This window comes from Netta rufina (genome assembly GCF_964035555.1).
Source record: "Netta rufina genome assembly, chromosome: 16".
Lineage (NCBI taxonomy): Eukaryota > Metazoa > Chordata > Aves > Anseriformes > Anatidae > Netta > Netta rufina.
In genome coordinates, this window is record NC_140140.1 from 2046327 (window position 1) to 2074140 (window position 27814).

The following is a 27814-nucleotide window of genomic DNA, read 5'->3' on the forward strand; positions in this document are numbered from 1 at the left end:
CTGCAAGAAGGACATGGAGGTGCTGGAACGTGCCCAGAAAAGGGCTATGAAGCTGATGAAGGGCCTGGAACATGAGTCCTGTGAGGACTGACTGAGGGAACTGGGGTTGTTTAGCTTGGAGAAGAGGAGGCTCAGGGGAGATCTTACTGTGCTTTACAGTTACCTTAAAAGAAGTTGTAGTGAGGTGGAGATCAGGCTCTTCTCCTAAGCACCAAGTGATAAGATGAGGTGAAAAGGCCTCAAGTTGCACCAGGGGAGGTTTAGGTTGGATATTAGGAGAAATTTCTTTACTGAAAGGGTTGTGAAGCGTTGGAACAGGCTGCCCAGGGAAGTGTTTGAGCCCTGGTTGAACACCCTGGACGTTTTCAAGAACCATGTAGGAGTAGAATTTAGTAGCATGGTTTAGTGGTGGACTTCAGGACTAGGTTAAGGGTTGGACTGGATGACCTTAGAGGTCTTTTCCAACCTGAATGATTCTATGAACAAAATGCATCTGACGCATTTGGATGAGTCTGGAACATCATCGTTTTAATGTAAATTAAACCTGAGCTCCTGCTAAAGGGGTATTTCAGTCCCAACAGCCTCCTTCTCCCCCCTGCCCGCATTATATCCTCATTTCCTCTTTTCAGCACATCTAGCTGCACAGTGAGCTAGATAACAGAATTGATTCATTTAAAATTAACATGATTTTTGGAACATGAAGTCAGCTATTGGAGAGACCTTTTCTTTTAGTAGCAGACAGTGTAAAATGATCTTAAGACTTCAAACGGAGTCTTTACAAGACGTGTATGTTCTAATCTGTGGCTGAAACTGGATATGTATTTTAAAACAGGTAATGTGTGCTGCCAATTTATTTCACTCTTGACAGAATTAGTGTGTATTATATTTACAAGTCGATTTTTAAAAAAGTGTTCTTTCATTACAGTTTGGTGATATGAAAATAGGATTTTATATGGGGAGAGAGAAGAAAAGTTGTGCAACATGGGAAGAGAGTAACGAACCCATCCTGTAAGCCCATACATCCCTATTTCTTAGGGAAGATAAGGGGCAAGGGCAAGTTCTGGTGTCTGCCACACACTGTCAGCTCCTCTTTGCTAGAGGCCTTCTGGGAAAGGATGTAACAAATGCACAGTATAATTGATCTTCCCATGCATAGTAAATCGGTGAGCATCATATTATGATCAAGTCTACTATGCATTTAATTTGTCTGTGCAAAATAAATCTGAGAAACATTGTGCTATGGTCAACAGTGCTACACATTTACCATAGTTGTGGTCACATGGCTCCCTTTCTGTGCTCCTGGAATTAGCAGCATCGTTAACAGAACTTGTATTCAGTGTTTTATGACTTTAAAGTGATTAATTTGTGAATTATTACTATATATGAATGACAAATATAAAATAACGTTTTCTGGAGTTGATGGATCTTCTCAGCTTTGAGTCTTCCATACATTGAGCTCTGTTAATTTGTATTTAAAATTTTGGCTGATGTAACTGTCCTGTTTAAAATATGAAAGGAATTCCAACCCAACCCCCTGACAGTTGATAGGTGCTCAAAAGTAGTTTTGATGAATACCAGACTAAAAAGTCCTTCTGCCGGTAAGTTTTACTTTGTTTAGAAAACTGTTTTAACTTATACCAGTAACAAAACTTCTGCTAATACAAACTGTTTGTCAGTCTCAAGAGTTTTTCTGTTATAAATGTAACTAAGCCCTCCCTGTTACTTCAACTCTCCGATTAGCTGCCTTAGGCAGATTTAATGGTATCGGCTAAAGCAAAGGTCTCTAGCTGTCATCTTGGCCTTCATGGTAGAAATAGCTGTCCCTATTGCTGGGTGGCTGAAGGGAAAATCTCAGTCCACTCTTAGCAGCAGTAGCTCACAGTCTGCCATATCAACATAAACTGGTATTAGCAACAACTTATGTTAACAAACCAGACAGTAAATCCTCACTGCAGAGGAAAAGATCTACATCCTGCTTGCCTGTCATGCTTTGGTGGTATTATGATACCTGCTTCAAGCGCTGTAATTGCATTTGTCCATTATTTTGAATTTGGGCTTGCTTCAATGTCATGTTTTCTTTTATCATTCATCTACAACAGTCATAGTTGCAAAACTGGTGTGTAACTCAATACTTGTATTTTTTTTTCATCTCCCATTGTCCTTCTCCAAACTGACTTAAGTAGTAAAATGTATTGAGTTATTTTCCTGAATGGCATAACTATAAGAAAGTAGAATACTAGCAAGTCAGCTCTATTTTTTCATCTAATTAATCATTTAATCCTGCCTGGAATAAATTAAAAGCATCTGTATAAGATCCCATGGTTGAATGGTAGTAACAACTCAGTTCTGTTTATTCTTTATTAAAGATAATAATTAATGGAATTGTATTGCCAGTGGATTATAAATATGTAGTTTTCTGTTATAGAGTCTCATTTAAAAATCCTTGAAATTATATATTTTAATAGTTTTTGAAACTGCATGTTACATTCTAATTTTGCAAGATGTTCTGTTGCTAAATCTGTTACTTCAGCTAATCTGCTCAGTGGTGCAGGCGAGTGTTTAAACATTAGCAGGAGTCTGTTCACACAGCTTATACAGGCCTTAGATGAGGAGGCACAAGGAAGAGAATTGTCTGTCCTATACCATTTATACAGACAATGGCATTCATGTTACCAGGCTGTTGTTAATATGGAAATGTTGCCTTTGTGATGGGTAACATGTAGCACGCGTATGTACCTGGACTGCCTCTCTCTATGTTCTGGTCAGTGTATACTCTGGCGAACAGCAGACCTTTAATTTCATCATAAATCTTAATATAGTTGTATTTGACAGTGTCATGTTGAATTTCTATGTATGAAGTTAGACATGGGAATAATATAATCTAAAACTCTTCTAATTCACTTTTTTGACTCCTGCAGTTTGGCTGAAGAGGAAATAAAGGCAGAGCAGGAGGTGGTGGAGGGGATGGATATCTCCACTCGATCCAAAGGTGAGTGAGAAGGACTATTTCAGGTGTGTTCTACAACAAAGAAGAATGTTTGTAAACAGGATAGCAGGAGCTGTGCAATCATGTAATCTACAACGAAACTTCACTTCAGTGAAGATGCAAGACTCACTGTATATTTTATGGTGTCTGTTGTATCTTGGAAAGTGTTTAAGTTTTTGCTAAGTTTTTGTAATATGTCAACCCCACCTGCACGCTCCATTGTTATTTCTGGTTTACAAATAACTAAGGTTAGGTCCTTGGAGAAAACATCACCCTTTTGTATCATCTTACTTACAATGGCTTCCTTTGAAGTACTTCTAGATTTGCAATGTAGGGGAAGGAAATACTACCTTAATATTTTTACTTATGGTAACCGATCCTAATTGTTCTAAGTATAAAGAAGAACATTAACATTTAAATTTCCATAAAAACTGGTCCACTGAACAGTGTGTTTTCAAGGATATTAATATATGTATCCCATTATCCTCACTTGAAGAAAACTCGATGGAATTGTAGGTGACTGAGCATTTCTATCCCTCAGGTTTCTGGAGTTTTTCCCATGAATAAGTTACTAGAGGCAAATGCTGTTCCCTCTCAGTATAAAGAAAGCCGAAGATGTAACCATCTATTATCAGTGTAAATAATGCTACTGTCATTTGGAGTGGGGGAGAAAAGCGTTTCAATCAAATACTTGTGCATAATCACTTGCTCCAGTTCATTGTAATTGACTGCCAGCTGCCTGTCCACACTTCTTTTGCACTTGCAGCTGACTTTGTAGCTCAGTTTACCTGAAAGCTATTTCTGTAAAACAGCACCAATGGATACTACCATTCTGTTTAAATTCTGACGCACACACGCATTTCTACTACAGGGGTCTTAAGTCCTGTCAGTTCTTGACTGCACAGATGTAATTGTCTTAAAAGCTTGGCACAGGTCATCTTCATTCTCTTGTTGTTAATTACAGATCTTGTGGAGATAACATGGTTATTAAATTGAATTTAGGTCATATGTGTACTAATGGACAGTAATTTTCTTGTTTCAGTTCTCTTGGTATGGTTAGATAGTGTAATACCTACCATCTGACAGCTCAGAAGAGATTCAGTTCCTCATTTTGGCCCCCCTTCTCCCTGTACTTTTCCCCCTTCTCTGCTTCTTGTCTTGCACACCAGTCTCCATCCCTGAACTATTTGTAATGTTTACTTTTCTCTATACTTCTGTTTGCTTAGCTAGCAGAAAATGAACTTTTTTTTTTTTTTAAAACGATTGTAACTGAAAGGGGAAATTCTCAGTCCTCCCTGCTCCCAGCTTTGTGGTCCCACCACATAACTCCTTTGTGGTCCTTGTCAGATCCCAGCCAATATTGGAGACAAAGGAGGTGATATGACATATTTCTGCTTCAGTTCACCTTAGAAAGACTTTGACACAGATATTGATACTAATAAGAGTTTCACATGCATCAAGTGAGGTAAACTATTACTTATGTCAGTCTGACATCCAATATCTAAAAGCCGTTTATGAGTCTAATACCTGTTTATGTAGTTCTCTACAATTTTAGTACTGCTGTTTACTCAGCACAGAAGCAAATGTATGATCCATACAACAGGTTGCAGTTCCCTTGCATTTAATTGTAGTGCTGGTCTGACCTCAAGGTGTAGTGATTCAATGAATTAAGCCCACAGGAAAACTTCTGCTTTTCTTGTAGGGTTAAGATGAAATTTCCCAGGACAGTAAGCTGATTTAATCCCTCATGGTTATTGAAAGGGGCAGTCTTTCAACTCGCAATCTCGGCTCTCACACATCATCTTGCAGCATCCCTTGCTTGGGCTCTGTTCAATTCTAAGCAAGTTAACCTGTAAGAAAAAGACTCATGCTTTTATACTTCACTGACTATTCATTTTCTTTAATTGGTTTGTTAAATTTGAAATGTCTCTTGGGCAAAACCTGTGCCTGCACTATTCTAAGGGGAAAAATAACCATCACCCATTCTTAGCCCTTTCAGCTACATTTTTGTCGGTGAAGAAGCATTGTGGGACGTAAAATAAATAAATAAATAAAGACTTGCCTATAAGCCTTGTTATAAGGTGGTAGAATTTATACTAGTTGAATGCAAAGGAAGTTTGCATAGAAAATAAAAAGGAAATGACTGTGGAACATAAATGTCATCTGCTTAGTACTAGAGTTGGTCATGTTCTAGGCATGCTAAAATGAACCTTTCTTGGTTTGTTATATGTATTGAGACGAGTTTCTCTGTTAGTTCCATGCAGTGTTTCTGCTATAGAAAATTCACAAACCAGAATTTAAAAACTGTTATTACACTGTGGATAAGATAGAAAAAACGTGGCAAGGTTCTATACTGGTGTGATAGTGGTAGCAATGCTTCCTCTTGTAACATTAATCTTGTTCAGAATTTTGCTTTGTGTGTTTTAGAAAGGGTGTAGATGAGGAAATTGACCCTATATAGACAAACCGTTAAGCATAGAGCTCTGTTTGTGTTTTGTGGTTTTGTTCTTGATGGTCTGAGAAGCTTGTGCAGAAGTTAAATTGACAGTATTGTTTAACTTCACGCTTGTCCTGGGGAAGCTGATGTACTCCAAGTTTGTAGCCTAAGTTGCTCTGCTACAGTGTGCTTTGTACAGCGGGTAGTGATAGTTGTAATGAAATAGAATGTTTTAAAGCCAACTAGATCTATGCAGACCTCTTCATAGACATTCGTGTTTTGGAATAAACAGTTTAATTCTAATTGTTATAAATCAATTCCAGTTCAGTTTAGGCTAAGCTGAAACATGCATTGTTTAATCCGTAACAAAGGTGTCAACATAGCCTTTTGAATTGGTTTAAGTAAGATGGTGGTTTCAAAGCAGACTAAGCTGGTCAAACTGCTCAGTGCTGCAGTTTTATCCACTTCCGTCAATAGCTAAGCTGACAGGAAACTAACTGAACCATAAAACATGCATAGTTTTCTACTAGCTTAGTGTGCTGAAATAGCTTGGTAGATTGCCAGAACTGGTGTAAGATAGAGGGCAGGAATATACCAGTTGAGTGCAGGAAGTGTAGAGGTTTGGCAGCCAATATTTAGATGGGTTTAGGCTCTAATGAAATTAAAACATAAAGCCATAGCTGAGACTTCTTATGCTTCAGAATGTGGTGTCTAAGAGTGAGTCTATAGCAATAGTCAGGAGGAGGAGAAGACTTACTGTAGCAGTTCTAATTTAGGTCTTCCTATAAGCTGTGAAAGTGCAGCTTCAGTAAAGATGGGGTTTTAAAATATACTGCTGCCTTGATCAGAACAAGCAGGTGTAAGGCATCTGGAAACTGGAAATGGGAGATGATGTATTAAAGAGAATAAAGAGAGTCTGAGAAAACAGGATGGATTCGGTATCTGTTTAGCAAAAGAGGCCAGAGATTAGATTATTGTAATATTTTGTCTTCTGTATATAATACATTAACGTATCGGACAGAAACGTCTCGTTGTATTTCTTTTCCAGCCCTATGGACTACTTTTTAAACTTGTTTATTAAATATTTCAAGATGGAGCTTTCAAGGCTTTCTGGAGAATTTCCTGAATGTTTCCAGGTTGTGCTCCCAGAGCAGTAGAACCAGCTAAATTATTGTCTGATGCAGTTCTGTCTTCACTTGTACTTGTTTTCTTTGGACAGCAGTAGACTCATCAATGAGCTTTTTCATGCTGTTGAATTGGAAGATTTTGTTTGTTTGTTTTATAATTCTCAGGTCAGTTTTTCGTCTACTTACCTGTTGATAGAAGTTAGCCTTGGTGGCAGATGGACTTCCATAAAGGCTTCAGCTGTATTTCAGCTAGTCCTGTTTGCCTGCCTGGTAACTAGTCAAACGGAGTTCTTTAACTCACTCCATCCCTTCATGAGTCATACATTCCTTATGTTTCCTTTGCATCTAGATGTATACTGGCACTTAGCGAGTCCTATTCTAAGTGAGTTAAGAACTTGGGTACAGAAGCAGTTTTATATGTGCTTATCTCCCTGAACCAGATTACTAGGGAGTTGGATAGATGTCATTGATAGGATCAGACTTGTCCTGTCAGTGACAACTAGTAATTAGATGGTCTTAGCTGTGTCATCAAATGATATCCTGAAACACTACTGCACTTAATGGTGAGAATTCTGAGTAGTACAGATTTTGTCCTGCTGAAGGTTTGTATTGAAGGCATCTTAAGGGCACCTCTCAGCAGTAAAGACTTTGTTCAGCTATTTTGAATACATGTATAAATACAAAATGATCAGTAAAATCAAATTTCCCAAATAAATTATATATATTGTAACAATTTCATAAGAAAACATTGTTTATCAACTTTGTGATACTGTTGTGGTTTAACCCTGCTGGCAGCTAAACACCACACAGCTGTTCACTCACCCTCCCCCCTCCCTCTCTGGGATGGGGGAGAGAAACGGGAATACGAAGCCCGTGAGTTGAGATAAAGACAGTTTATTAAGACAGAAAAATAATAACAATAATAATAATAACAATAATGATGATAATAGTACTACTACTACTAATATGTACAAACAATGCAATTGCTCACCACCTGCTGACCGATGCCCAGCCTAACCCCAAGCAGCCCGCCCCCCCCACCCCAGCTAGTCACCCCTATATATTGTTTAGCATGACCCCGGATGGGATGGAATACCCCTTTGGCCAGTTTGGGTCTGCCCCCTCCCAGCTCTTGCTGCACCCCCAGCCTGCCTGCTGGCAGGACAGAGTGAGAAGCTGAAACGTCCTTGGCTTGGTGTAAGCACTGCTCTGCAACAATTAAAACATCAGCATGTTATCAGCACTCTTCTCATCCTAATCCAAAACATAGCACCCTACCAGCTACTAGGAGGAAAAATCAGCTCTGTCCTAACTGAAACCAGGATAGCTACCAAGTATGAAGTTCTTGCTTCAATGTGAAAAATAATTTGAGAATGCTTCAGTTCAAAGCAGTACAGCCTGAGACTTTTTTCAGTAGTGCAGAGGGTCTTCAGGAGTACCTTGGGGCAGCAAGTCCCCCTACAGCCAGGCTGTAGTTTATAAGCTGTTTACCTCTGCTATATTGCCAGAGGTTTGCATATGTTTCTTGTTTTTATCTTTCGATGTCCTGCACTGAAGACATGTAACAATGTCTGTATGTACTTGCCCAAAACTGTAATGTAAGAATTAATCAGGATTTACACAACCATGGCTAACCTCAGTTATTTTGTACATCAAGCAACTGGATTGGGTTAATTGCATCAGTTGAAGTTTCTGGAATGCAAACAGGCTTTAGTGGTTGATCACAACTGGTTCATATTTCAAAATCCTGGCATAAGATTAAAATGCCTCAGAGTTTGCATATGTGTTCTAAAAGAGTTATCCATCATATTGTTAAGCATTTTGTAGGTAATTCAGCATGCTATTGTATGATAGGTAATGAGTTTGAAAATTCATAAATCTGTTAGCAACCATTCAGGATAATAATAATAAAAAAGTATAAATGGGAGCCTTCATACTTCCAGAAACTGTAAGTAATTGAAGCTTGATCTACCAAATCAGACAATTGTGATGCTCACATTGGAGTTAGTATTGCTCCTTTTTGTCTCAGAATTCTTCCTCAAACCATTTAACGCATATGCACTCAGAGCTTTTGAGGAGGAGGAAGGAAGGGAGAAGTGATAGTCTAGGCGAAGTTAGGCCAGTCTTCTGTGAACAGTAGTTACTGATCCTGTAGTTACATGATGGCATGTTTAAACAATGATTTCTAAACTTCAGGTGAACCTCAGGCTAGCATGTCATTTCCCAATGGATGCTTTGGGAGAGCACTCATCAGTGCTTATGTCAATGTTGGTAACATTGTAGAACAATTAATAATAAACTAATGATGAAAAACAAGTAGCTATTACTGAGAACTTAGAAGATTATTTCAGGTGTATTTTTTCACTTGCACTAGAAACAATTTTTAAATAATGTGGAGGTAAAATTAAAAATCTCAAAAATTGAGAAGTAATTGGAGTAAAATTGTTTGGCAAGATTATTCAGTAGAACAATTGGTTTATCATATAATCTTTAACGAAATGTTCATTTATTATTTTTCTGTAATGCCCTTCATTTAGAGTACTGAACATTTCATATTAACTTCTTTCTGAGTGCTGGGTAACTATAAGTCTGACCCCTGCCTTTTCAGGTAGAAAAGGTGAGTGTACAGTCAATGCCCATCTGACCCAACTTGGTTCAAGTTGTCTTGCTCAACCTACAACAGGAGTTTTGTAGAAGAAGCAGGGAGATGGCAGAGGTGTATACTGATTGACAATTAACTGGCATTGTGAAATAGACTCTTAAGTGAGACTGTTCTTCCTCATTAAACACCTTTTTAAGAAATATTTGCTTGCTATGTAAGAGATCATAAATTCTTGGTGTTATTTTTTTGAGCGGAAACTTAAAATGACCTCCTATAGAATTGTCCTAGTCACCAAGCTATTGTATAGTTTAAATTCGGTGGTCTTTGTTTTTTCCTTTTGGATTTGTTTCACTTTGTTCAAGTAATAAATATTAAATTGAACTACATTGGGAAACTAATCCAGGTTAAAAAATGCCCTTCCTCCTGACAGTTTATTTTAACAAGGGTGAATTTCTTGATCTGATTCTCAGAACAGCTACATGCGTTCTGCTAACAGAGCTGGAAGAGTCGAGGAGTGAGAGGCAGTGTGTGCTAAACAGAGCACTATTGTCAAGAAAAATTCACATAAAATACAACTTAGGCATTCTCTATCTTAATTAGGGTTTGAAACTAGGTACTGTCATTCTTACTCTACCTGGACTGAATTAAAGATTGTTTATATTATTAGTACCCTGACAGTAAATTGGTGATTGGTAAATATAGTGATAAAGAAAGGCATTAGACTATTCTACCAGCACAACTAAATCTGAAAGAAAATGCCTTTGCATTGTTGTTTTCCTGTCTGTTCCTTATTTTTCTTAAAGTTATATCTTACATTGCCTCCAGAAAATCTTTTGGCATTTCAGTAACTTGTCAGTTGGAAACAAAAAACACAAAAATCATAATTCAGGTAAGTTTTTGTGTGTTTTATGAGTCACCACTTGTTTATTTGAAAATCCCTAATATTTTCAGGCTTGAGCCACAGAAGAAAATTACACTAGTTTAATGTAAATGTAAAGTAGTTTTCAAAATCAGTTAACCAAACATATATTTCTATGGGATCATTATTGCATTGGTTCAATCAGTATTGAATCAGTACCTTTTTCCAGTTAAAGTGTAGTTTGGATTTGGCAGTAACTGAATTGCAGTTCAGTTCTTGTTTAGCTAATAGCAGCTTAACCCTTTTCTGACCTGAATCAGACAGCTTTGGAAAAAACATAATATGAAAGTGAGAAGGTATGACATTATGGAGGTAAGCCAATAAAGAAGAACTTAAATTTTACACCTTATTTTCTTCTTTGCATACTAGAGCTAAGGCGCCACATGCAGTGTCACAGTGTACTCCGCTGGTGGCAGTTATGTGAGTAACTGGAGTAAGAAATGGGAGTAAGAAATGGAAGCCAAAGGGCAGAATGCTAAATGCTTCTGTTACCCTCCTGGTTCAAGCTGTGCCTACGTATGTATGCTCTGGAAATAAACGCCCAAGTCTGTTCAGTGAGTTATGCTGAGGGAGTTACTTGCTGGAGAGAAACTCAAGCTCACAGGTCATTGAAAGTACTTTAAGGATGTTGTTTCCAGGAGGGAGAGAGAATTCTTCAGGTCACTGCATTGGGAAAACAAGGATTAAGGCATGATCAGCACTTCACAGTAAGAGCAATTTAGTTATGGCTTCCTTCAGGTGCGTGTGGAAAAGCCTCGTTGAGAACTGCAGCTTATAGAAAAGAAACAAAGCCTGACATTGTTGTACATACTGTTTGTGCCACGTGGTGATGGCAGGATGAGAAAAAAACTGGTGCGATGCAGTTTTTGCTGATCGCTCCGAATGCAAACAGTTCCCGTGCTGAGTAAGCTCCATTCTACTTTAATGAAAAATTTGAATTCAGAACTTGTTTGGGTTTTAGGTTTGATCGCTTTGGTTAAGTTGTGGGTTTTGGTTTAGCTGACACTGCTGCAGTGTTTCTTTCATGATAGCTGTATTAGCTCAGCTCTCTTGGGATATATGAAGCATGTGCCAGCCAAAGGAGTTCTTCTGCCAGCTTCTGTATGTGATTAGCTGAATTGGAAAACAAAACAAAGAAGGAAAACTAAAAATCTCAACAAAACAAATAACAACCCTAATCTGTCACTTGTAGTTGTACCTGTGTTAGGATTTTTATTGTCATAGTTGCTTAAGGAGGTGGAGAGAAGCAGATGTATTTTTCTCATATTTAGAGGACATATCTTATTTGACTATTTGTTGTATTGTCAAACTAATCTGAATTTTAGCCTAAAAGGAGTAGGAGGCAGATTCACTTGAATTGAAACAAGTCAAGTAACAGTAATGGTCTCAGACATACTGTATTGGTTTAATTCAGCGTAGGCATGTGAGAAAATAACTGGTCCTACATGCAGGCTACTGTTGTAGAAAGGGGAGGGGTAGGAGGGAAAAAAATCATATTTCTTAGTGCCAAAGACAACTTAGAACATAAAATGTGTTTTTTTTTTTTTTTAATTATTACTTTACACAAGCTTAACTACATTCTGCTGAAATTTTGTATCTTATGCGTACAGAAAAATTTCTCTGACGGCCAACGCAACATTTCTGCTAGGCAGCACTGCTGAAATAGCTGTGCCCCTATGTAACTCCAGGAGTAGACGCTTTTCCTGGTATTGTCAAAATTATGTGTGGGGTTAAGTTAGTGCAGCTATTCTGTATGAACAAAACTCAGGATGGACAAATGCTTCTAAATTTCTCATCCTTCCCTCAGTTGTATCTTCCATTTAGCTTCTTTGTGTTTTTCAGATGTTTTTCATATTTATTTACAATTTCCCTGATTCTTAATCATTATCTTGACATGTTACCAAGCTTTTGGTCAATCATAAATCACTGTATAGCACCAAATTCTCCATACAATCATGTGGAAAGAAGTCAAAACAGCTGCTATTTTCTGTGCAGTTACATATTTTTGGGAAAAAAAAAGTTAAAAAAGTCCAGGAAATGGAGAAAAAAATACTTGTCATTACACCTGATAGGTCTGGGCCCACCTGTAGAGTATAAAGCTAATTATAATTATAAAGCTAATTATAAAAGACTGATTGACACAAGTTAATGTAGAGCACTACAACTTCTCATTTACAGAAGTTCTTCTACTACATCTTTTCCGTGTTTCTTTATATTTTCTTCCATACGTGTGGACAGTGTATGTCTTAAAAATGCTTAGATGCAGCTTCAGTTCACTTCTTGAACTTGAATCATGAGTAAGATATAGTGGCATCATGGAGCTTTTTGAGCATGTTTTCTCAAGGTTTTTCTACGTTAGTAACTATGTAGTTTCTTGATAATGTTTTACTCTGTCCACTCAAAAATATGCTATTTTCAATAAATGTAAGCTTTATAAGCAAGCATTCCAAGGTTATTAAGACTACATTGTATGTATCGCTCCTATTTTTACATCAATGTCATTTGGCCGTTTTCATAGCTGAGGCAAGTCATTAATTCATTATTCGTATATGCTCAACTGCTGTTCAAAATCTTTCAATTTCTGCCTAGCTTGTTAACCTTAGCTCCATTTGTGCAAATCATTATTGCAGCCAGTCTTTTATTTCTTCTTATTGACAGTTTGACCTTCACATTTGTTGAAAATACAGAGGTCATCTGGAAATCTATTCTAGTTTTTCATTGTGTCATTGACCCGCTAAGATTTGTGCTATGTGACAAATTATCTCATCTTTGAATGAGATTCAGTCCAACTTCAATTTCACAGGGCATTATTTTGTGTACAGTTTTAAAATAAACTTCATTTCCTTGGCTCTTTTAGGAATGTCTAAAGAGAACACATCCGTGGCCATGTTATTTGTGGTATCTGTGGTTTTGTTGTAGAAAGGAATTATTTTTAATCTGTTCTGACAATCTCTCTTTCTTACAAGCAGGCGATCAGGCCCAGTCAGCATGGGTTTATGAAAGGCGCTGGGTGGATGAGGGAAAGGCTGTGGATGTGGTCTACCTTGACTTCAGCAAGGCTTTTGACACCGTCTCCCACAGCATTCTCCTCAAGAAACTGGCTGCTCTTGGCTTGGACTGGCGCACGCTTCGTTGGGTTAGAAACTGGCTGGATAGCCGGGCCCAAAGAGTCGTGGTGAATGGAGTCAAGTCCAGTTGGAGGCCAGTCACTAGTGGCGTCCCCCAGGGCTCGGTGCTGGGGCCGGTCCTCTTTAATATCTTCGTCGGTGATCTGGACGAGGGCATCGAGTGCACCCTCAGTAAGTTTGCAGATGACACCAAGCTATGCGCATGTGTCGATCTGCTTGAGGGTAGGAAAGCTCTGCAGGAGGATCTGGATAGGCTGCACCGATGGGCTGAGGTCAACTGCATGAAGTTCAACAAGGCCAAGTGCTGGGTCCTGTACCTGGGGCACAATAACCCCAAGCAGAGCTACAGGCTGGGAGATGAGTGGTTGGAGAGCTGCCAGGCAGAGAAGGACCTGGGAGTGATGGTGGATAGTCGGCTGAATATGAGCCAGCAGTGTGCTCAGGTGGCCAAGAAGGCCAACGGCATCCTGGCTTGTATCAGAAACAGTGTGACCAGCAGGGCTAGGGAGGTGATCGTCCCCCTGTACTCGGCTCTGGTGAGGCCGCACCTCGAGTACTGTGTTCAGTTTTGGGCCCCTCACTACAAGAAGGACATGGAGGTGCTTGAGCGGGTGCAGAGAAGGGCGACGAAGCTGGTGAGGGGCCTGGAGAACAAGTCCTACGAGGAGCGGCTGAGGGAGCTGGGCTTGTTCAGCCTGGAGAAGAGGAGGCTCAGGGGTGACCTTATCGCTCTCTACAGGTACCTCAAGGGAGGCTGTAGCGAGGTGGGGGTTGGCCTGTTCTCCCACGTGCCTGGTGACAGGACGAGGGGGAATGGGCTAAAGTTGCGCCAGGGGAGTTTTAGGTTGGATGTTAGGAAGAACTTCTTCACTGAAAGGGTTGTTGGACACTGGAACAGGCTGCCCAGGGAAGTGGTGGAGTCACCATCCCTGGACATCTTTAAAAGACGTTTAGATGTAGAGCTTAGGGATATGGTTTAGTGGGGATTGTTAGTGTTAGGTAGAGGTTGGACTCGATGATCTTGAGGTCTCTTCCAACCTAGAAATTCTGTGATTCTGTGTGATTCTGTGTGATTATGCTGATGTTGGTTCATGTATATAAAATCCCAGAGCTCTGTCCAGTCCACCTAACCTCAGCTGCCTGATGAAAGCACCTTAGTTAGCAGCATGCCCAATCTTCCCTGGCTGTATGGTAGGCAGAGGCAAGTCAACTGTGTTGTTCTCTGGAGATCTAAATCAGGCTCCATACGCATCTCTTGCTACTGGCTCTGCAGGCAGAGTAGAGTGACAGCTGTTCAAATTCAGGTAGCTCTGTAACTATGCCTGAAGGCATTGGGGATTAATACAGGCTATGGGAAGGTGACGTGCTACCCAAGAGGACTGGGAACTGGAAGGAGCTGGGACACTCGACTAGCCTGCCCTGCTAATTGAGAGCCCTGACAAAAACAGTGGCAGTGGCTTCAAATCAGATACCTGAAATATTACCTCCTCAGGCCATCTGCCAGCTCCTCTGGTGAACCTTGTTGCGTCTTAGGCATGATTCACTTCTGAATGGCACCTAAATTGCCCATTTTAGCCTAACTTTGATTTAAGATGATCGGCTGTAAACTGGAGCAGGCCCAGGACATCTGCCCCAGGCAGATTAGATGGGAGTGCTACCTACCTGCTATGGTTATGCTGGCAAAAGTGTTCTCCAGTCTTTAGTCTTGTGAATGTTTTTGTGTATCTTCCTCACACAAGGTTAAATTGATTTTGATAGTAATGCTGATGAGGTTAATACTGCCTTTCATTTTGGGATCTGGGAGATGTGAAGAATTATGGAAGTAAAGTGTTATCCGAATACGTTCAGCTCTTTATTACAGCATTCTGGTACCTGTTTTGGGGAGGACTGAGGAGACCATGGGCCTACCTTGTAGCTCAGTGACGCTTTCTCATTCAATAAATACTTAAAATTCAGACTAGGAGGCATTTGTGGGGAAAACAGTGCTCATCCACTGCCCACATGACATGGTCTAATGTTGTGTTTTTCAGTATTTTTCTGTTTGGGGACACCTTCAGTATTCTTTGGTGGACCTTTTTGTGTTAAATTTCAAACTATTGACAACATACACGCTCTGATAAGCTGATAAGTTACTGGCTGTTGTTCTGGTACCTTTCTGTTGTTCTGACGTTCATTAGAGACTTCAGGTGAAGCGTTTCAGTGAGTTCTGCTGGCTTAGCAACCTGATGCAACTGAGCCCATCATTCAGTGAGGCCTGGAAGGAAAGATCACATATCCAGGAGGGAAGGGATAATAGCATCATCCCAGCCAGCAGTTTGATTGACTTTGGCTTCTGTCAAATAGCTGCCAAAAACTACTCTGCCATAAAAGCTGTCAAGGTGGCTTCAGTCCCCAAAGCAGCATTTCCTGTTTTCTTCCTTTGTTCTCACCTGTGTAGCTGCTTTGCTGAACGTGTTACATGCACATGTGGCTGTGCAGTGAGTGGGACCACAGAATAAAGAGCTGCAGCGAAAAGTTAGTTTTTAGACAGATTTTATTTCTCAATGGCTTTGCGTGCAGCCACAGAAACACTTCTACTAGCACAAGTGAGTAGGGAATTGAAAATACTGGAGTGACTTTGGGGAAGTTTCAGTTGTTTCTCTTTATGAGAGTGGTGACTTCTGACCCCTTGGGTTTTATATATCATTTAATTTTGTTACACACATAAAAAACTTAAGAAAAAATGAAACATTTTTTTTTTTAAATCTGTTAATCTTTCACTTGTTTTGTCAAACTTGTTTCACTGAACTATGATTGTCGATTGCAGCTGATTGCATGCTTGTGTTTTTCTGTTTTTGAAAAACATTAGTACTTTGTAATTAAGCTGAGCTTTCCGTATTCATTAGGAGTCATTTAAATTTTGTTCTGAGAAAACGAAGTTGCAAATGCTCACATTTTCACCTAGGATATTTCTGATGAGCTTGTCAGTGATTTTTTTTTAATATAATTTATTTTTCTTATTAATAACTTTTTAGCATAATTGGAGGAGTGAAACAGACCAGAAGATACACAATATATGGGTAGACCTGTTTCAATTTCCTCTATCTGTCTCTCAAGAATTTTTTCAGTTCATAGCCACCTGGGCATACACCAGGGCTACTTAAGTTGCTGCTATTTAGTTTAAGCTGCTCGATGAGCTTACACTAAGATAGCAAACCATGACTAAGAGCAGCTGAGACACAGGCACATGTTCCCTTCTGGCCAGCTTTGTTACCTGGAGTAATAACTTTGGGCATAGATTGTAACTGTGACTTATTAAACTGCTCTAGTAACTTGCTTGGTGAATGCAAGAGCTGCCTGCGAAGGACACTAAAAAATTGTGTCACTTTCTTTTTGTTACTCTATCTAGCTGTCAAAAGTTACTACTTGAGTGGTAGCCTTGTCTTAATTTTATCTTTTTTACAATTCAATTTAGCATGTACTACAAACGACTAAGTATTTGAAGCAATATTATTTTCAGACTATTGGACAATTTGATTTTTTCTATTAACACATTTCAGTAGGTATATTTAAATATTGGAAATAGGAAGAGTGTATGACCTTGTCATTTATCATGTTATAAATTCTTTTGTTTATCTTCCTAAATTGCATTGTGAAGTTGTCAAAAATTGTTATTTTTATTCTTCTTTTAAGGGGTATTGCAGAGATTTGCATGGAACAGTGCTCTGTGCAAATGCTGCAAATTCTGTTACACTACAGAATGTAATTGTTACACTTCAAAAGATACTAAAGTTTAAAATTATATGAATGGCCAGAATTCCATGGGGGGAAAAATGTAATGTTAATCTAAATTAATATATTGAGAATTCACTTAACAGTGGCACAGCTTAGCAAGTCTATGATTCCAGTTTTGTAAGTGACTGGATGAAAGGCAATTGAGAATTTTTATTCTATTCAGTGGTGGAGTATGAATGACAAACTGTATCCTTGTCTGAATGTTGTTCATTGATATGTACTCTTTAAGAGTGTTGCTTGTATCTGTTATAGATCCTGGCTCTGTCGAACGCACAGCACAAAAAAGGAAGTTTCCCAGCCCTCCACATTCCTCTAATGGTCACTCACCACAAGATGCATCAACAAGTCCTATAAAAAAGAAAAAGAAACCTGGTCTATTGAACAGTAATAATAAAGAGCAGGTAAGAGAAGTCATGGTCTTGTTATGCTAGGATGTGAAACAATGAAGGATTTAGAGACAGATGAATAGGTGCCATTTCCTCATTAGGAAACACAATTTTCGTACTATAAGAAGTATACACTTATTGGTGAATACAGTGGGTGTAGGAGTTTTTTAAGTTGGATTTGGGTGGGCTTTATTTTTTATTCTGCAGACTTTTTTTTTTTTAAGAGAGAGTACCTGTGTCCTGCTTTTTATTTCATAAAACTAACAAGACATAACCAGTAAGTGTTATTTTGAACAAAAGGATTATAAAGGAATATAGAAATAATAACAACAACACTAAAAACTCTCATTAATTTAAACCATTAGAAGGAAGTGTTTGGGGACACTATCTACTAGATTAAGAAAGATACCACAGTGTCAGTGAGAATCTATTCTCATTTCTACTACCAATTATTAACAATAATCCAGCTGTTCCCTTGCTTGGTACTATGCAGATTCCCTCTCCTTCCTTTTAATTGGCAGACAGTATACACTGCTATCAAACTGGATGAATCAAATGCTGGCAGCATTTTTCAGTTCTCATGTTTGAAACGTTATTTTCAATGTCTTCTGAATACTGAGTTCATAGCATTTGCTGTAGCTCTTAGAAGAACTCCAGAGGACTTTGAGAAATTCTGGTTCAATGTATGATGCAAGTGAAAGAATTATGTGAATTATGTTGGATACCAAATGCTAGAAAACAGCTGTATCATCCTGGAACAGATTACATGAAAGCAATCTTTAGCCCTACTGAAATTATTTCTCATCTAATTTACAGATAACATACCTCTGTGTTGTTCAAAGTCCTTTTGCATGTTAGTACATTTTTGCCAATATCATGAAAACACAGGATTAAGTTCTGTGGCTTAAAGCATTTTTTCCTCATTAATAGCATCCATATTAAACATTAGTATGATACAATTGCACTGGTTAAGAAAGAAAATTAAATTCCTAATCACTGCAGTTATTCTGGAACGAAAACTGTGAATAACTCAGGCCAAAGAAGTCTTTCAGTGTTAAGTATATTTTATTGAAGGATAATTGGCAGGTCCAGTAATAGCATGTGTAGGCATTGTTGAACTAGTTTACTGTGGCCAGTTTGGCTTTTACTGTTCTTCACTGCAGGCTCTTTAAACTGCTCCACATCCTGGACACTTGCTAGTGAAACTGATGAGAAAACAAAGTTTTTCTTTCAAGACTGTTAAAATTTAAACTCCTAAAACATTTTGCTCTGATTAGTACAACTGAAAAGGTCTTTTGATGTAGTTGAGATTTTCTGTTGTTTTGTTGTTCAGATCATTTTTGAATCTTATTCTTTTTTTTTTTTTTTTTTGTCCTTAAACTTAGCTCAGGCAAAATAAGCTGATAGATGTCTAAATGATAGGAACATCCTTGATCAGACAACTAATTCCTCCCATTTTCTAGCAGAAATGGACTCTTTTATTTAGATATTAGGAGATCATTTTTCTGTAGTGTCTTACAGATTTTAAAACAGGATCTTTAATTCTTAGGATTTTAGTGTGGATATCCACTTGAAAATCAAAGTATGCAATAAATTTTACTGGTAATTTGCTTTGTCTGCAGTTGAAGACAACGCCCCATAGTTGCATCTATGTATAAGTATAGGCTATTGAGATTTTGGTCTTATAGCTGTGGTGCATGCAACTACAAACAAAATCTGCTTCTGAATTGTAAACTGCAGCTTTCTCTTTTTCACTCTGTGTTTACATGCATCTTTCTGTCTCGGTTTGAATGGCATAATAATACATTAGAAATGTAGGAAAAGCCTTTTCTTATCCCTTTTATTCCACAGGATCTCCTTGAACCTTTCATATAAAAAAACTTGTATTATATAATTAAACATACACAGAGAAAGTACAGAAAATAATACCTGGTCCATTTCTGTGGTGGGAGCAAGTACCTTTTCACTGGCTGTATTGTCTGTAGAATAGGAAATGCAGACTGTCAAAACATAGAAATTCGTGTGAACCTGTAGGTAGCAGAACACTTCTGGAATTACAGTGACATTCCTTCTTTGCTTAAAATACTATACAGTATTTGATAATTACAGGTAATATCTCTTCTGATGTATCTTTTGAGATATAATCTTTAGCTGAATTGTCATAGAATATCACTTCTGCACCTTGAACATCCTCTATTCATGAAAATAATTAGACCTTGTCCTTTGTAACGTAATAAATCTAGAAAGATCACAGTCCAAACTGGCATGATAATGGTTTGTGGTTTTTAGTATTTGTCCTGTGTGAGTAGTTTTGTACAGGATGCTGCAAAGGTTTGGAACATGCGTATTGTTCCACTGTTTTATGAATCACGTAGGCATGTGACAGTTTAAGGGCTCAAGAACTTGTGGAGCTGTTAATTGGTGTAGGAAGCACACAAAATTTCCTGAGAATCAAACAAAACGCTTCTGCAAACTACAAACAGCCAGTTGGATAGTTAAAATAATGTCATGAACAAATGGTTTTATGTCAAACAAAAAAAAAATTTACAGTAAATACCTTAAAGATAAGATTATTTCCCTCCATCCCCTCTGCAGCAAACTGTGCCTATAGTTAATACCAACCAGTGAACTTTAGTTCCTTTGTCATTGATAAACAGTACTTATTTTCCAATAAATGTTATAATCTCTTCAAATTCAATCTAATAAACTTTGGGTCTCTGTTGACCCGTTTTGGCTATCCCAGGATCTTCAACTGTTGTGTTTTGATATCAACTGTCATCTTCGAGCTATTTGAGGCTCAAGTGAAAGTCAAGTTCATGCAGTTTATGAAGTTAACACTGTTTTCTAGTGCAGGCAAACCAGTGGAGATTGTGAGTCTTAAATTTTGATACACATTTAAATAGTAGATTAAATCTTTTCCAGGGTTCATGCTGCTTTGGCACACCCTGTTAAGGATGTGAATCTGCTCCTGTATCACCCTGCTCTGTGGTTTGGCTTATCAATTAAAACCAGCACTGTCTTTCTTGATTTAAAAAGTTGTGAATTGCTGCAACTTAGGACAGATTTGCATCATGTTCAGCTTCTTGTTTCATGACTAACTTCTTCAGTTGTCCTAGGTTTAGCCACTACTTAATCTCTCTCAGTATTTAGCTTCCAGAGTCCCATGGAATTCTGAGTTCAGAGGACATATAACCTTTATAGCTACACTCTTTTCTTGAAGATAAAAGTATTTACTGATATTCGTTGGATTGTGTGACCTGCACATTATGTCCTCGCCACAAAAATTTATTTTGAGTGTTGAGTGTAATTCAGCATTTGTTATCTGAACGAGAAAGTAAACCTCTTTATGAATGATTTTGTGCAATGAAAAGGATATTGTGCTTACATAAATGTTAATCAAACTCTGTAGATTTCTGCTTGTTTTATATAATGAATATTATTATTTGAAAAATGCAAATTTGTTTTGAAACCAAACCTGTTTTTCTTGCCTACATTCCAGTCAGAACTAAGACATGGTCCGTTTTACTATATGAAGCAGCCACTCACCACAGACCCTGTTGATGTTGTACCACAGGATGGACGGAATGATTTCTATTGCTGGGTTTGTCATCGGGAAGGCCAAGTCCTCTGCTGTGAACTCTGTCCTCGGGTTTATCATGCTAAGTGTCTGAAACTGACAGCGGAACCAGAGGGGGATTGGTTTTGCCCAGAATGTGAGGTTAGTTTGTTATAAGGAGTGGATTTCTTTCATGTGTGTGAGATAGAAGCAGCTTTTTTCCATTCCTGAACATTTGTTGTATTCCTGTATGACCTCTTGGTAACAGTATCAGAAGAATTTGTACAAAAAAGGAGGCATCTCTTGTTGCTTCCCCACTTCTCTGTATGTGTTCCGGGATTGTGTTTGCCTTCTTACCATGACTCTTCAACTTCCTTTGTGTTCCTATCTCTAGAGAAGGCCTCATTTCAAAGAGTGATCCTTACATCACAGCTCTAGTTCTGAAAACATTCTTCATTTTCAGCTAGTTTAACTTATGCTTCTTCCTTTGGGCTGATAGCTCTGCAGCAGTGCTCGAATTATTTGTCGCTGTAGGGTTTTCGTAAACAAGTGAATATTATTATTATTACTACTATTTTTTTTTTCTGCAGGGCTAAGGAAGAATTTAACCATTCCTCTCCAATGATTCCTGGGGAGAGAATAATTAGCATCATAGTATCTTCAATGAAAGTAAATTGGTTTATCACATGCTATTCTTTGGCCACTTAGCATATTAGAGCCCAGGTTAATTTCTCACTTATTCACATTTCTGTGAACTTGCATTTTATTGAAATTATGTATTCCCATATTCACTTTGTGTGATATAGAAGATGGATGCAGTTTCCAGTCCTTTCCCTTTTTTATTTTTTTTTAAACTTTTGTTAACGTATTCAGAATTAAAATTGAGTAAAACAATTATCTGAAGTACTTACGATGCATCATCTGAAATGTTTTGTTTCATAGGATGTAATTATTTTCTTCCATTCAAATGTTGGGATGTTTTAATGGAGAAGAATTCACCTTGAAATGTTTGCTGACAAAATATTTTGTAATCTTAATTTTTAGAAAATCACAGTTGCAGAATGCATAGAAACACAGAGTAAAGCTATGACAATGCTCACCATTGAACAGCTATCATATTTACTGAAGTTTGCACTACAGAAAATGAAACAGCCAGGGGTAAGGAAGACTTTTCTGTATTCTTGGATCATATGCTTGTCATAACACTGGATTTTGCTTCCTTTTGTTGATCTTGAGCCTAGCATATTTTATTGGACTATATATGACAACTTCTGTACTGTCTACCACCTGGTGCAAACATTAGTTAAGACTATATATATGTTTTTGGAGTGCATTTAAAATTTAATTTTTAATGCAACTTCTGGAGATATTTGCAGTACACCTAATGAAACTACAGCATGGCTTCCCAAGGGGACTTTGTGTTTTCTCACTCACTGAAAGTGGACAGTGCTATTTCTGAGATACAAGGGGAGTGACAGGATATGATCTCTTACCAGTCCAGGTACATGGGCAAGATTGTAAGCACAGACACTGTTTGGTAATTCATTATAACGATTGAAATACTAGCATCTGTCTATTAGGAGAAATATAGTTTTTTACCACAAAAGTTAGTAGTATCATATGCTTGTAAAACACTGAATGTTTTCCTCTCAGTGTGTTGAAAACCTGTGCCATCAACTTGCATACCAATTGAGATTGCTGCTCTATGAATTTTTGTCTTGGAGGCAAAATTGTTTCCTCTTGACTTTTACCTCTCTCCACAAGTCTGTCTCAATCCTCAAGATCAACGTGCTTCTAAGTTTCAGATATTCCAGTCACTGATTCTATGATTCGGTTTCTGGTCACTCTTCCTTCACTGCGCAAGCTTTGTCTAGTTTTCACACGTGAAGAAAAAAAGTAAATCAAAGTAAGATGCTGAGATGAATTGCCGTGGCTTGCTTTAACTCCTGTTCCTTTCTTGTACCTATAAATAAGTTAGAGGAGTCTGTCCGCAATGTTACAGTAAAATACGTTGGGAAAACCAGATGCGTGGAATCATGGGCTCTTTGCAACTCTGGTGTCTCTGTGATAAGTATTGTAGCACAACAATAGTGGCACTTTCTGGAAAGGTTACTCTTTAGTTTTGATACACTTTAGCTCTTCAAGTATTTTTACTCTGGAGTGGTCAATGCTCTTCTTTTAGGAGGAGGCATTAGAAGCTTTAAGAGCTGCTTTTCAGAAGCAAAGTGTCAGTTTTTGTTGATATTGAGTCAACAATCAAAACATTTTGAAAATGCTAGAAAAATAGAAAAATAATGTTTAATGAATGCTATAGAAATATTTTGCCCTTTAGGCATTTTACTAATAACCTGTTGTTTTTGTGCCTGATTGGAAATATATGTATTAATGAAACTGTTCAAAATTAAGATGCAGTGTGATTTTTTTTTTCCTAACAGACAGAGCCATTTCAAAAGCCAGTTTCACTGGATCAACACCCAGATTATGCAGAATATATCTTTCATCCAATGGACCTTTGTACATTAGAAAAGGTTTGTATGAAGCACGGAGAGGAAGATCCTTTCAGTTTGATTGCTGTGGTTAAGATACCTGGAGTGTTTGTTGGGAGGCAGGAAAGAGGTTGTTTGAAATTTTTTTTTTATTGTATTTTTTTTTTTTTTGCTTATAAATGCCAGTTCAGTTATAGCTTGAAAATAATCATATGCCCACTGAATGAATCTGCTATTTTGTCTGAACCAGTAGCAAATGCTAAGGAAAAACAGTATGAAAAAGACAAACTTACACTGATGACCTCCTACTGTATAAATGCATCTAATTCCAGGAATCATCCTGTGGGGAGACTTCGTTAATCAGAGTTTGCATTTGATCATCATGTTTGTTAGCTATTAATGGATCACTGGTACATTGATTTGTGTTGGGACCATGTGAGTGTATGACCAGGGGTCATTCCAGACTTATGTACTGATCATTCAACAAATACTGTAAGCTCCACTGCACCTGAGATGTGGAAGAAAAATGAAACAGTAAAGAGTTGGATTATGGTAGTTTGGTTGTCAATTCAGTAATAAGCTAGGTGCTTCACATCATGACGTTCTTCATTCTCCACCGTGTTAATAAATAGTGGAGCACTGCAGAGCTTTGCTCTGCTACTACTTGGTGAAGAGTCAGCAAGCATTTTCATTCTCTGTCCCTTTACAGTGGACGTTGATATCTGTGTTATAAAGGTATGACAAATCCATGTGACTGATTTTATCTAAATGAATTACTTCACCCAGATGGTAGGTTGGAATATCACACATCCTGTCTTATGTGGTCTGGTGAATAATTTTTTTCTGAGCCTTGTAAAAATTAGAAAAGCAAGAGTTCTGTGGAGCAGTAACATGCCAGTAGAATAATACTGTTTGGGGAAATTAACGGATGGTGTATTTTTTCCCTTGGTATTTTTTTTTTTTTTTAACATTGAAGAATTGAATTTAGTTTTATTAAATTGGTTTAGTTCATGTTTTCAGAACAATGAAAAACCAACATGAATTTGATAGATTCTTAAGTATTTAAAATTACAGGCTTTACTATAAATAAGTATTTTGTTTTATTAGTTGTATGACTTATGGTAGGAAACTGTTCAGGAAGAAGCTTTCACTTCTTACTCATTTCTGTTTCCTGATACATTTTATTTTTTTTATTTCCAGAATGTTAAAAAGAAAATGTACGGTTGCACTGAAGCATTTTTGGCTGATGCCAAATGGATTTTGCACAACTGCATTATTTACAATGGGGGTAAGAACTTATGCACATGTGTACTTATGTCCTTGAATATGAAATTCAGGATTAGATAAAGTAATAGATCAAATTGTAGATTTGCTTGCAAATGCTGAAAGTATCTTTTTGCTAATTATTATAGTTCCTAAACACAATAATTTTTTAAAGAGCTGACATACATATAATTTAGGACCAAATACTGCCTGTGCTATCACTTGCTCATTCCATTTTAAACTTTTTTCAAATTGATGATACATTGCTTTACGATTTTGCATGATGCTGTGCTTTATAGGAGACCTAGTTGAGGAAATGATGCAACATGTTAATCGCTTTACAGTGTATCAGTGGTGGGCAGGCTGCAGTTGGATTAAGGGAACACTTTAACAGCTTTACTGTATTTATTGGGAACATAATTGTTTGCCTATTTCTTTTACAAGTATGTATTTTGTGTATACTGGTTTTGCATTATCTTCTTAGATGTTCCCTTTTGTCTTTTAATACAGACTTTTAAAACTAAAACCTGTTGATTTTATCACAATTTTAGCATAAGTTTTCTTGGTTAAAGCATTTTTCTTGTTTCCCCAGGAAATCACAAATTGACACAAACAGCAAAAGTCATCATCAAAATCTGTGAGCATGAGGTATGTGTTCCCCAGCTAATTTGATTGTTCTATCTGTATTTTTAAAGTGGAAACACATTCCATTGCTTGTACTTGTGATTGAAATAATGTTTTTTGTTGTGTATATTACATAACTCTAATTTGCGTAGGCTTTCTTATGTTTAGAGATGCATATCCATGGCCTATGGAATGATTTTGAAAAGGGCATTGCTAAAGTGTCTTCCGTTAGGATATTCTCTCTATATAATGAAGACTTTCAATGGTGGGTGGTGGGAGAAAGAAGACATATGGAATCTGCACAGACACTTATCTTTCCAAATGAATGCTTGAGTTGGAAAAAGAAACACAGATTTTCTGATCTATAAATACATGTTTTTGTGTTTCATCTGCCGTTACTATATGGAAGTCCTATGAATAAGTACAGAAATGACTGCCTGTGTTTTTAGCTGATCATTTGCACTGATTTTATTTCAGTGGCAATTTGTAATGTTTTGCATTACAAATACTTGCTATTCTAAATGTAGTATATTTGAACAGTGTTTCATTTATAAATTATCTGATGATCTGACACTTTGTGCCAAGCGTTTTCCTCACCCCTGGGTTGACAGAGCAATATGCATGATATGCATTAAATTCTGAGATTGTATCTTCACAGAAAAAAAATGCATGTGTAACCTGAGCCTGGTTTCTTACATGTTTTTTGTAATCTGAATATAAGGAACAAAATATTTATTTTTTTGTTCTGCCTAAATTGCTATGAAATGAAATGCCCAATTGAGGTTATATTTTTGTGTCTGGAACAAATGATGATAAATCACAGAATCACAGAATTTCTAGGTTGGAAGAGACCTCAAAAATAATTCTTTATCACTGGAACAAATACATCAACAAAGCAAGAATATTTTTTTGACTGGAGTAAATGACAGCGTAGCACATAATCTGAAGAGACATGTAAAAATGTGATTAGTTCATTAGCTGGAAATGATACATTACAGCGGTAGAAAAAGATGGGTTTCTGTCAAAACAGTGTTGAGTTCATGACAAGTAATGGTTGATTTATGACCATAGAATTGTGGGAAAATTATGTTAGTAAATTTGATTAACTTTATAATATTTGTTAATCACACTTTAGGCAGTGTTTAGGCTACTAAATAACCATTTGCTCTTTCTTTTCAGATGAATGAAATTGAAGTGTGTCCGGAATGTTACTTAGCTGCTTGCCAAAAACGAGAGAATTGGTTTTGTGAGCCTTGTGTAAGTTAAGGGCTACGGTAGCCTAGATAATAGATTAAACAAAGTTCTCATTTGACTCTGACTTGTTATCCTCCCATTGTTTTCAACCTGTGGTGGTTACTGAGGAGTTAGTGAGTCAAGGAAAACTGCTGAAGTTTACTGAACCACTGGCTTGTGGTTGTGCATCATGCAAATCATGGTCCTCGTGGAAACTGAAGCCCATTTAAAGATGTTTAGCTGTCAGATTGCATACTTTTAGTGAGAAATACCTGTTGTCAGCAAGCAGTTTGCAGCCTCTCAGTCCACAAATTCAGGATATTTGCTCATGGGTCATCTGTGGTACTTGCACTTAGAGTTTTAAAGGTAATACTGCTTGTATCTTCTTCATGTGTGTTTTACCTCTTCCTCTAGAGCAATCCTCATCCTTTGGTCTGGGCTAAACTCAAAGGCTTTCCATTCTGGCCTGCTAAGGCACTGAGGGATAAAGATGGGCAAGTTGATGCCCGTTTCTTTGGCCAACATGACAGGTGAGAATTTAACCAAAGGATGTTTTTGGCTGTAGTTAAAAAATTCATATTGTAATTTTGTGCTCTTGGAGTTTTTGGATTCTGTTTTTTTGAAATGTGACCCTGACAAGCTATATAATACTGTAGCCTATGCATTTTTGTAGAATGCAAGTCGTTTTTGTAAGACCTATATAATCTCACTGAATATGCACGTTAATTCCTGTGACTGTGATTTTGTGCTGCAAAGAACTACAGTTCTTAAGGGTGGAACCAAATATTGTGTAAACACTACAGGAATGAACACACAACTGTGGATTTAAAAAATGGACAAAAATGATCTGTGTTGAAAATGCCAGCTTTGCTCTGAAGGGTATTAATTTTTCTGTTCCTGTGAACCCTCAGCTTAGATGGAGAAAGCCATGGTGAAGACTAGTTGATTTATAATGAATTAAAAATACAAATCCATATAGTTATAAAAACATGTGCTTTAAAGCTGTACGGGGCCATGAAACTATTAAGTCAAAGTTTCCCGAGCTTCCTTGGAAAGCAAAGTTTTAGAGTCTGGCTCATTTCATGATGAATAAAATCTTTCCAGTACTTGTTGGAGAGAAGCAATTATTCCTCGCATTGGGGAGTTTGATTGCTCTTACATTAGGTGTAAAAATAGATTGTTATGTATTTAAGAATGTTATTTTGAAGTCTTTTTTTTTTTTTCCTGAACTGTGTTTTTCTGTTTCTCTGCTAATTATGAGCAATGGAAAGATTGTTTAGTAACGGTCATCTT

The 27814-nt window shown here is 37.5% G+C and overlaps 1 protein-coding gene across 3 annotated transcripts in view; it reads left to right on the top strand.

Annotated features, from left to right (window-relative positions):
• Positions 1-2918: 2918 nt before the first annotated feature.
• Positions 2919-27814, top strand: part of ZMYND8 (zinc finger MYND-type containing 8) — a gene marked incomplete at its 3' end in the record, with an annotated part of 47561 nt that continues 22665 nt past the window's right edge. For 2 of the 3 annotated variants that reach the window (XM_084296874.1, XM_084296873.1), the window contains exons 1-9: positions 2923-2989; positions 17226-17374; positions 20859-21077; positions 21960-22073; positions 23351-23443; positions 24602-24689; positions 25257-25312; positions 26468-26545; positions 26936-27051. In XM_084296874.1, the coding sequence (XP_084153000.1) occupies positions 2965-2989; positions 17226-17374; positions 20859-21077; positions 21960-22073; positions 23351-23443; positions 24602-24689; positions 25257-25312; positions 26468-26545; positions 26936-27051 (938 nt within the window). In that variant the 5' untranslated portion in view covers positions 2923-2964. Of the gene's footprint in view, positions 2990-17225; positions 17375-20858; positions 21078-21959; positions 22074-23350; positions 23444-24601; positions 24690-25256; positions 25313-26467; positions 26546-26935; positions 27052-27814 lie in introns of all 3 variants that reach the window. The other variant, XM_084296872.1, reaches the window with a different exon arrangement.